The sequence below is a fragment of the Lepidochelys kempii genome, chromosome 3 (genome assembly GCF_965140265.1).
Source record: "Lepidochelys kempii isolate rLepKem1 chromosome 3, rLepKem1.hap2, whole genome shotgun sequence".
In the NCBI taxonomy this organism is placed as follows: Eukaryota; Metazoa; Chordata; order Testudines; family Cheloniidae; genus Lepidochelys; species Lepidochelys kempii.
The window spans coordinates 195,080,288-195,091,736 of NC_133258.1; the positions used below are offsets into that span (position 1 = coordinate 195,080,288).

Genomic DNA, 11,449 nt, shown 5'->3' on the forward strand with positions numbered 1-11,449 from the left:
ACTTGGACCGAACAGAGAAAAAGCAAGTTTCCCCTCCCACTTCCCGATGGTGCATTTGGGTGTAGTTAAATCCAGGAACAAAGGACAGGACTCTAAAATTATCCATTCATGTGTGACCTGGAATTCACTAATTTAACCCTTATCAACTCAGAACCGTTCACTTTTTATTTCTATCCAGTATAGAAGGAATTGCTGTGCTGCCATTTATTTGATGCAGAAAACTCGAATAAAAAAAATCATATGCCCGAAGTATGGAAGTTTACTTTGATAGATGCCATAACATTTTCCCTAGATGTCAAAATACTTGCCTAAAAGATATTATTTGAGAAAACGTCAGTTATATTTTCAAATGCCTCCTTTAAAAATTGATGTATAGGTTTTAAAATCTATAAAATACCCAGGAGCTGTTAAAGCAGTTTAAATCTTATTTCTAGCCAATAGATGGAGAGGTAATACCATGGTGAAAATAAAAGATTACTTTGTAGGATTAAAGATTCATAGACTTACAGATTTTAAAGTCAGTAGATGAACATGAAAAAGCTACACTGAAGGAACTGGTGTGAAGCCGGAGTAGAAGACTGAAGTAGTGTAAAAACCTAGAAAAAAGCAGGGAAAATGGCAGGTTTGCCTGATCCAGTATAAATGTGATTGTGATGTAAAGAAGACAGATTTGCAGATGTTTGCTAGTTGTTTCGTCCATAAACACACTCACAATATGTCCCTGGGCATTTCTAATCTGTAATGTCCTTCCTCTATTGCTCCTCTAAGTAAATGGGTCCATGCTGTCAAGGATGCTGGTGCTCTGACCACACTCGGATGGTCCATTTGAATTTTTTAGTCTGCTGAATGTGCTGCCCTTACTACGTCTCCTGCTCTGTTTCTTCATTCACTTGGTGTCCAGTCCTTCACTCTGAGTAGTCCCACTGACGTAATGGGAGTACTTGTGCCCACCCTCCCCCTGAATAGCAACCTGGGATACGTTACATTTGTCTTCCATACCCACGGAATTGCTGCGAGTTACAGCCACTTACTTTGCCATCTACAAGCATGTATAGCCCATTTTTGGACGATGTTACACCAGCCCCGCAGGAGGCTGGGCCGCCTTCAACAATCTAAGAATGAGGGGATTAAACTCTGCTTGGCTTCCTTCTGTTCTGATTTTCCTTTTCTGTCCGACAGATGTTTACACACAACAAACTGAAGATTTTCGTAATGCTTCTGGCACTGGCCACTTACACAGCCATGGTGGGGCTCAATGCTGGAGCCGGTTCAGGGGCATTCAAAGGTAAACACTAGCAGATGTTTCTGATTTGACTAGGTGCCTCTCGCTCCCAGAACACATGACTGCTTGCGTTTTGAATCCTGAGCTCCTCCAATTCAGTAGTTTTATTAGTCAGGCACCTAATGGTAGAGATTCTCATGCTTTGCCTGTCCCACTCTGTCACCGTTTTACCCTCTGCTGTTTCCCAGTCTTTTCCCCATAGTAAGAGATGGCCCTAGAGCTGCCTTTCCCCCAGAGCATACTGGGGGGCATTTCCCAGGTTCAAAGAGTCAGCATACTCCCTACTACTAGGCCCCTTGATGGGCTATAGGGTACAACCTCCCATCCCTCCATCCTGTCAACTACACTGGCTGGTGTGTAGGGGGTGGTGACATACCCTGCCTCCTCCCTGTCCCCTTTGGGATGCTATGAGCTCCCCAGAGGAATAGGGAGGGAACAGCCTCTGATTTCTTCCCACTGCTGGGGGCAGTTCCGCCTGGTTTAGTTTCCTTTGACTTCAGGGGGCTTTGGGTCAGGCTCTATGTGAGCGGTGTACAAGGAAAGCCCCCTCTCACCCTCCCAGAAGTGAGGGCTATACAGCACCTGGATGCAGTGACTTGGCAGCAAGAAAGGATGAGCTTCTTCTGTTACTGCTGCCTGTTTATAAAGATCAGTGCTGCCAATTCCCAACTCCAACAGAGTTTGTCAGCTCTGCATATCGTGGCTCACTCCCAGCTTTGTCTTTCAAGCCTGACTGGCTTTTCTGGTTCTGTGTAGCTGTAATTCTGTTCTCTTTATATAACTTGCTCGAAGTCACACCTGGCCTTCATAAGCGAGGATCATCACATATTCAGTGATTCTGCAAAGACAACCCCATTACAACACAGGAATCATTTTGACAAGAGAGTCCAATCAGCTCTCACAGATGTATGCTGATGCAATGAGTAAAGCCTGAGAGAGGGCGTGGAGAATTGTGGGCTCTTTCCATTACTTGTGTGCAGTAACATGTTTTCCTGCAATAACCTTCATTGCTCCAGGTGTATTCCTAAATACTGTTGGAAACATCTCAAACAAGTACAACACCGACTTCACACCAGCTGGCTGGGCCTTCCTCATCTGGAATGTCATCTATGCCTGGCAGTTTGCGTGGCTGGGTTATGCACTGTCAGGAATCTGCAGAAGGTATTTTTTCTCCATAGAATTTGAATGCAGGAGTCTCCGTCACATACTACCATAGCTGAGCTGACCCTGAGTTGAGGATCTTTGTCAGTTTTTTGCCTTCTGTTTTCTGGTCCCATGTGAATATTTATTATTTGTATGTGCATGGCCCTGTGCAAGGCATAAGATACAGACAGGACCTGCCCCAAAGTGCTTGCAACCTAGACAAGATGGACACCTAGGAGACACTGGGCAGTCCAGGGGAGGGACTGGCTACGATTGTTTTTATGTATGTCTCAGTATTAGCCTTGACTTGTTGCTTGTGGGCATGGTGGAAAGAGTGAGGTCAGAGGTAGGATTTGAATGAAGATGGGGTGATCCATCTGTGATGATCCCTTGCCCCTAACTGTCTCCGTGATACACAGCTATTTTAGTACCACTGCCTTTCCCACTAAGGGGGCAGCAGGATTACCATGGTCAGAGATTGGCACCAGTGCACCATATTACTCAACTGGAGTGCTGGGAAATGATACACTGTGATGCTGCTTTACCAGAACACACAGAGCCTGATTCTCATGGCGGTGTAAATCAGGAGCAAATCCACTGAAATCAGTGGTGTTACACTGATGTAGGAAGTGGTGGAGAAGAGCCACAGTGTCGTTTCCACAACACTCACGGTATAAGGGTCTGCAGACACTGAGATCTGCGTTTACTATATACACTGGCCCCTGGGGAGCTTTTTGAGTGGGCAAGAAATAGCCAGGCTAAATGGACTAGCAAAGATCTGTGGGGAAATCATGTAACAAAACTTGATTGGCCTGATTCTCATGGCAGCCCCTTTCTGCTGACAGTGGTAGAATAGGGCCATACTGTAAATGAGAATGAATCGCTCAGCTCTGCAGTTCCAGACTGTGCTGGGAGCCAAAAACGTTAGGGGTAGCAATGCAACGACATATGTGAAATGAGCTGGTGTGCTCAACCCTAGCTAGACAGGTATGCAGCTCACAACATGTTGCCATTACTGACACCAACCTCTGCACAGGGTTTTCCCAGTCTCAGTGGAGAGGCCAAGGATGCAGTAGGCCTGAACACTAAATGAGTCTAGGACACTGAGGTTAACCACACAAACACTAGTATATATTGCATAATCTCAATGTAGTTGGTGTGCATAGCACACAGTGACATATCATGGGATATTATGAATGAATTAAATGGAAAGCATGCTTTGTAAAGCCACGAGGCCAGATCTCACTGACACCAGTGTAAAACAGAAAGTACTTCCTTCACGTCAATGGGCTTCAGCCAGTGCCAATCCACCGTAAGTGGGAGGAGAATCAGACCTGCAATGCTTGATCTTCCTGATAGTCAGTACTGCTTTCTCCAGATGCCTGCTTTTCATTGGCAGGAATGAACTTGGATGGGTCTACACAGAGCCAGATTTACTGCCAATATCGTTCTATCTGGTGTGGATACTGAACAACGCCATTAATGTTGGATGGCTGTTTCTGTGGGACCGAGAGTAAGTGACTGTGAAGAGAGGATTTTTGCAATCTGCTCCTTGGGCCTGATTCACTGCTGCATTACACCATTTTCACCCCTGTGTGACCCCTGCGAAGTAAACTGAGTCACATTGGTGTAAAACTGCCTAGGCCAGGGAACCAGGCTTTATGTCTTAATACACTTGGACTAGGCAAAAGGAAGCCTTTATATCATGTTTGTTTTGTGTAATGTTTGCTTTTGGCCCATGAGTTGGATCTGTGATATCTAAATCTAAAATCTCTTCCAACTTGCCATTCCTGCGTACTGTCAATATAAGCAGGAAGCTAGGATCAGTCATCTTGTACCACTCTTCATTAAGCCAGTTAATTTTGTGGCTTTTGGTTATTTTTATTATCATAGTCATTTCACGGGCGCAGCACTGCAGTCATATTGTCATTGGCTGTCAGAGGAATGCAGTTGCTAAATACGAGCATGAATTGTATAACAAAGTAAAACAGCTATAGGTTAAGTAAAGGCTACACGTAATGATTAGCTCTGTTAAGGGTCATTATGAGTCCAAGAGTAAGGCTATAAGGTGAGGGATCCATTGCGCTGATATGTAATACAATTTAGCTAAAATACTGTATCACATGTGTTTTCCCCCGAGGTATCTCATTTCAGCCCTGGTTCTCCTGGCAGTCCTCCCTTTTACCTGTTACGTTGGTCTCTTCATTTCACACCGATCCTTGCATATCCATGCCGTTTGGTTCCTAAAGTCTCACAAAGCAGATCTGTGGCTCATCCGAATTCTGGTATGCTGTGTGTGAGCACTGTTATTTATAGGAAAGCTATACAACCACGTTCATGCAGGGTTAAAGGTGGCGAAGTTCAGATGCACAATGTCATTATGATTCCTACCCCAGTGTTAACTCACACCCCTTGCACATATCTTCAGGCTTCCCTTGTATCTCAGTTCCTCATCTGTTGACAGCATAGGAGTCAACAGGAGGAAGATAAGCCCCTCATCTGTTTCACGATGCTTCACGTATAGACTGACAGTCCAGATTGCCCCCAGATAGTCCTTAATCCATTAGACCATTATTAAGAATGTATAGCTGGAGTGGAAACTTTTCTTCTGCCTTTTCCTTTTGTTCCACGCTCTGGATGAAAGGGATTGATCCCCCAACCTTTAGAACAAAGATTCTCAAACAGTGGTCCGTGGACCACCAGTGGTCCGCGAGCTCCATTCAGGTGGTCCGTAGATAGTTCCCTCTAAGGTGGGGTGAGAAGAAGGGAGGGGGCGAATTTGGGACACGCAGGGCTACGACAGCGAGAGCAAGAGGCGACTTTCGCCAGGTCCAGGTCTGCGGTTGCTGGGGAGAGACCCCCCCCCTCACTTCCCAGCCTCAGCTCTGCAGCTGCTGTGGTGGAGGAGAGACCCCCCCCTCCGTCCCAGCCCCAGCTTGGGGGCTGCTGCGGTGGGGGATAGAGGGAGAGACCCCCCCTCCTTCCCAGCCCCAACTCGGGGGCTGCCGTGGCGGGGGAGAGAGCGCACATCCATTGCATTAGAAAGGTAAGACTACTGATATTAATATAGGTGTTGTGTGCTTTTATTTGTAGAACAAAAAAACATTAATTATTATAACTTTTTTTTATATAGCACTTTTATCCAAAGTGCTTTACAATAGTTAGCTAATGGTACAAACACCATTCGGAAAGAGCATTAAGTGGTCCGCCGAGACCCTCAGCAATTTTCAAGTGGTCTGCAAAAAATAAAAGTTGGAGAACCACTGGTTTAGAACATTGGCTGTTTGTGCTCAGTACATTGCACAGAGGCAATGATGTTGAATATCTTCAGCCACATGTGATCCTCCCTCCCTCCATCTCCCCACAGCAGAAAAGAGCTTCATACCTGCTACCTCCCCTCCTTACCCTCCTCCCCGTATCCCCCACCACCGAGAAACCCTACACCCCCTAGCTGTCTGGTCTACTGTAACCCCTCCCCTGACTGAAATGTCCTCCCTGACCCTCCCCTCTGATTGCTTGATTCCTAACCGGGAACATGCAGTGGAAAAGTGGGTTGGGTGAGAATGCAAGTCTGAGACCAGGGAGGATTTCTCAGCAGCAGGCAGTCTGTAAAGATGAGGCTCTTCAGATCACAGTCCTGACCTACCCCAGATACGCGTTCCTGCCCCAGCCTGTCTCCCCACCACTTGTTATAGTCAGATTCCAGGACACGTGATCCATATACAGGCACAGACAGCGAGTCAACTCTGAGTTCAGCATTTGGAACTATCGGCATCACACCGACACTCAAGACGATGAATCCATTTGGCTCAGTGTTTACAAAAGGTGCATTAGGAATTACATAGTGCTCTTTATGGCCCAAATCTCACCCCATGGAACAAGCCTGAATTTACAAACCCAGGCACAATGAAGGGTGAGGGTGGAGAACTGCACCTATTAGTAAGGGATGGACTCCATCAACCCAGGCTGTGGAGGGGTAGTGCAGCCTCTATACAACCAATCCTGAAGCTGGCGCACTACCATATCAGGGCCCAGTACTGAACCCAGGTCCACAAAGTCCTGAGGCAGCATCCTTAGCTGCAGCCCCTGACCAATAGCTTTGGAGCTGAAGGCCTACAGACCCACAGCAGCCATGGCCACACCATGGCCTAAGTAGCTGGACAGGCAGCAGTCTCCATGGGTACTCGGACTATATAAAGGCCCCAACAGGAAGAGGAAGCTGTCTGAGCAACACCCTGTTACCTGCTGCTGAGACCGCCTTGCCTGTCCCTACCTTACCGCCTTGCCCCCACTGACCTGGCCCCTTCCATTGGAGCTTCTGGCTGATCCCTGTAGAACTCTGACTGTTGACCTGGACAGTCTCTGATATGGATTGACCTGCTGGCTACCCAACCACTGTGCACACTTGCCTACTGCTTTGGACTGCCCCTTCACCTGCCTTGGCCACTGGGCATTACATCCCCTCCCTGGAGGGGTATGGCTGAAGATCTGCATAGGTGTGAAGCCACCCGCCTTACTTCTTCCCATAAACCCCTCTCTGCAATAATGCTGATGGAGCCACTGTGAAGCTAGGAGTGTACCTATTAAGTGGGGCTTCCTGCATCCTGCACCTACCCCAGTGTGCCATACCAGTGCCAGTTTAACCACCCATTGGGGCATGGAGGGGCGGCAGGTGTGGAGGTATACAGAATGTTTATTTCTCATCATCCCTCAGTGTATCATTATTCTACATGACAGGTGCAAAATGGGATTGCACTGTACGCGACATGGACCACAATTGCCGCTCTGCTGAATTTTGCCGTGGTGCTGATCTTCAGTGGGAACGTATCTAATAAGATTGCAACTGCAACCTCTCTGGCCATCCTTACCTTTGAACTGGTAATATGGTAGGTGACACTGATAGGCTCCCGTTTGTCCCTAAAAAAATCTCCGGCCATCTGGATCCTGCTCACTTCTTGACTCATAGTGAGTAGCATCAGAATCACTCTCAGACACTATGATTAGATATTTGCTGGACCATGTAGGAGAAGGGGCCTTATCAGCTTCTTCAGTGACTGAACACAAGTGGAGAATGGTAATTCTGCTCAAGGTACTGGAGTGGGGCGAGTTGAAAATTTACCATCAAAATTGTTTTTCAACAGAAAATTGAGTTTTTCAACAAAACAAAATTTTCTGCAAAAAGGGTCAAAAAACCATAAATCCAATAAACAGAAATATATCAGGGTTTGGGCTAGATATTTTTATTTGGAAATGCGGCCACAGTGCTTCATTGGAGATGTAGTCTGACCAGGGAGCCCAGCCTATATAGGAAAATGAGAGCTTGAGTCACCCAAACTACAACTCCCAGGAGGCACCGCGGCAGCATTTCAGAAACAAAACATTTTGGTTTTCAGCCAAAATTTTTCAGTATTGGAATTTCTACCTAAAAATAGAAACTTTCCATGAAAAAAAGTGGACAAAAATGAATTTTATTTGTTTTTATTAGTTTCCATGGAACCCCCACCTTTTTTGACATGCTCCATACTGGAGCTCTTCTCAGGCTCTGAGAAGTGACAGAGATAGTCTAATCCAGCCTTGGCAAACTCCATGCGTGTTCCCACCTGCTCCCTAAAGAAGTTGTCTGGGGGTGGGGGAAAATCCACTGACAGGATGTTCATTTTTTTGCAACCTTTATTTCCTCCTAGGTTTTCTCTGGAAAACTTTGTGCTTGACAAGTATGTGCGGTATAATCTCACTGTCTACCCCGTGGTCATTGTAGCACTGACTGGCATTGTGTGGAAGAACTACTCCCCTTCATCTCCAACTGACAACAGTGTTTTTACAGGTGGGTCCTTGTAATGTTTAAGCTCATTTTATCTAGAAGAGGCCACCGCTCTCTTCTGAATGTTTCCAGCATGTCATTCCCCCCACGTCTTTGTGGGCAGGGAGAAGGTCCTTCCTGCTAAAGGGGACCTTTAAAAACCAACTAGGGATTTATGAGACGTCTTTAATTTTGCAGAGTGAGAGCAGAGCGAGGCAAGACCCTTAAACTGCCGTGATTGCCCTAGGGCCTGCTGTGCTCGGGGTGGAAAGCATACCCTTAATATCACTCCAGTTCATTTGTTAGTGGGGCAGATTCCATCCCCTCCCATTCTACATCACCACCTGCGGGACGCTGAACGGATGTGTTCCCACGATGCAAGTGGGATAGGACTTGGAGAGCTGCCCCAAGACGTCTGTGCCCCCGGAGCGCCACAGGAGCTCCCTCCACTCTGCTGCTGAGGAGGGTTTGGGGGTGGGGAGAGCCACGGGGCGGCGGGGGCAGGGGCAAGTCTGGCAGAGCTCAGCTACGCAACTCACCGAGCTGGAGGTAGCACGTCCGCCACAGAGGATGCGGTAGCAGCAACAGCCAGAAAGCAGCTCTGCTGCCACTCTGTGGCCTGGGGGAGGGTTGCTTCCGATTTCCTCAGAGCCCCAGCTTGCACACTCTCCTGTTCCACTCAGGCTGGGTCTATACTTAGAGCTTTACTGGTGTCATTCTGTCAGTTAAGGGTATTCTTCCCATACCCCATATAGCTCTGTTGGTAAAAGCTCTACTGTAGTGTTGATGCCTTTTTAGTGGTATAAATGCGCTTCCGCCAACAGAGCTTATGCTAGTTTGGGAAACCGGCCTAAACGCTAGCTTGGGTACCAGTTTTGCAAGCTGTCAGATAGGAATGTGAAGAAATCGCCCCCTAGCCTACATCGCTGTGTTGGCAGAAGGCCCAGCGTAGGCACAGCTATACCGGCAAAAACCGTGTTTTTAACTTATTTCATTCAGGAAACTGGTATAACGTATGCTGGCAAAAGAACTCTTCTGCTGATCTAAGCTGTGCTTCTACTAGGAAAGTTTGCCAGTATACCTGTACAGGCAAACCCTCTCTAGTGGAGACAAGGCCTATGCTGCTTTAAGCCATTTTATACAGATAGTACTGCGTCTAAACTAAGAGGGTTTTTCTGGTGTATATATATATATATATATATATATATATACATATATATATATATATATATACATATATATATATATATATATACACACACATACACACATATACACACACATACACATACACCCACACATACATACATACACACACATACACACTGGTTTTAGTTAAACCAGCACAACTTCTAGGTGGTGATAAGACCTTATTCTGGCTGAGGGGCAGGCTCTAGGGTTTGCTCACAGTAAGTGTGAAGACAAGGTTTAAATACTTCAAGGGAGATATTGGGTCCTGTTTGGAGTTCTCCTCCTTTGCTGTTGTTGTAGCCCTTCTCCCAGTTACCCCCACTCTTGTAAAAAGACATAATTTATTTGCTCTCTCACACATAATAAAGGGTGCTCTGTTTCTTTTATAGTTGTGTTGCTGGGAGTGGCTTGTGTTACCTTTGTTGTTCAGCTGGGAATAGTCATATGGAGACTCTGTAGAAGGCCTCTAGTCCTGTCAGATTCTCCAGCCATGACACTGTGAAGTACATTTCCAAAGTGAAGACCTTAAGGGGGAAGATTTTCACAGCCATGAATGGGAATCATGTACCCAACACCCACGGCCTTGGTGCTTTGAAAAATCTCTGAAATGCAGAACAGAGAACACCACAAAAAGGACAATAAGGAGGTTACGATGATTTTGTATAAGCATTCAGGGTCTCCCTCTCCTTCCACTCTGATCGGTTACACTTACCGTACCATCTTTAATTTGACCACTATGTGTTTTTTTTTTAAAAATGGTCTTTTAAGTTTATATCAGAGGAGCAGACGAACAGGTCCCTCTGATAAAGCCTAATGCACTTCTGGATAAATGGACAGTAGCACTTAGGTATGTCCAGCCTGAGGCAGACCCGTGAACACAGTTGCCACACTTACACTTTTGCACAGACGTTATCTTTTCCTGTTTTTTTTTTTTAAATGGCTGTAAATAAGCAGTCCCTCCATGGTGACTGAAATACTAGAATATGTGATGTTGTTTACTAGAACAATGGATGAAATTTGTGATGCACTTCTTGTTTCCATTCCTTCACATTTTTTAAAACACTAAAGCAACTAATGACATGACATCTATATTTTCTGCTAATAAACCATTTATACAAACACCTGCTATTAAATGTTTATTCCCTGACCCTATAAACACTAAGGCACTGAGCTTCCAAAAAGCACTGCATGGATAGACAATCCCTATATCTGTGTGGAGTCCCCTGAAGTCAATGGAGCGCTCTGTGCTTGCAAGATGCCACCTTGTTACTGGATTAGGGCCACAGGCATGCGAGTAACTTGATACTGCTAAGGAGTCCCTTTGACCTCCTGTGCCTAAGTTGTTGTTGTTTAGGACTTGTGTTGCAGTAACATCTAACACCGTCAGTCATGAACCAGGACCCCATCCTGCTCGGTGCTCTAAAAACACAGAAAACAAAGGTGATCCCTGCCCACAAAGCTCAGTCTAAGTAGCGTTTCCAGGATGGGGACCTTGGTTTTTCTTTTGTACAAGAAAACTACCTATTATAATCAAAGGCCAAACTGGTATCTAAGAAGATAATGAAGGCAGATTGAGAGTAAAAGGGTACAAATAGCACACCATGCAGTAGGTCAAAAAGCACAACAACGGACTATGTGTTAACCTCAAAACACAAAAACCATCCTGGGCTATGAGCTGGACTGACCACAGGTTAACTGAGCCGGAGGCTAGCAAAGGCTGAAAGTCATTCTCTTGTATTATAAATGCGGGAGTGAATTTAGCTGGAGGGCATTAGACTGGCAGCACTAGTAGCTAAAGTCCTCTGGTAATGCCCAGACCAAGTACAACACAGACAACAGCAGCCCTGCAACTTCCCTACTCTGCTCAGCCAAGGTGTCACTCAACCCTGACCTGGAGGGACTGCCTCTGGGGCAAAAGGGAAGTTCAGACCCCATGTCCCTTGGCCTTGATATGGAGATTGCCAAAAAGGGGACTGAGTTTGACTGAGATTCCCTCTGAGCCTTGGATTCATGATGACTACGAGGGAGTTAAT

At 46.1% G+C, this 11,449-nt stretch overlaps 1 protein-coding gene across 5 annotated transcripts in view; it reads left to right on the top strand.

Annotated features, from left to right (window-relative positions):
- Positions 1-10,526, top strand: part of LOC140909666 (uncharacterized) — a 62,518-nt gene extending 51,992 nt beyond the window's left edge. For 4 of the 5 annotated variants that reach the window (XM_073339495.1, XM_073339496.1, XM_073339494.1 and 1 more), the window contains 7 exons: positions 1,180-1,285; positions 2,299-2,443; positions 3,825-3,938; positions 4,566-4,710; positions 7,163-7,311; positions 8,110-8,249; positions 9,806-10,526. In XM_073339495.1, coding sequence (XP_073195596.1) covers positions 1,180-1,285; positions 2,299-2,443; positions 3,825-3,938; positions 4,566-4,710; positions 7,163-7,311; positions 8,110-8,249; positions 9,806-9,918 — 912 coding nt within the window. In that variant the 3' untranslated portion in view covers positions 9,919-10,526. The remainder of the gene's footprint in view (positions 1-1,179; positions 1,286-2,298; positions 2,444-3,824; positions 3,939-4,565; positions 4,711-7,162; positions 7,312-8,109; positions 8,250-9,805) is intronic. The other variant, XR_012158321.1, reaches the window with a different exon arrangement.
- The last annotated feature ends 923 nt before the right edge of the window (positions 10,527-11,449 follow it).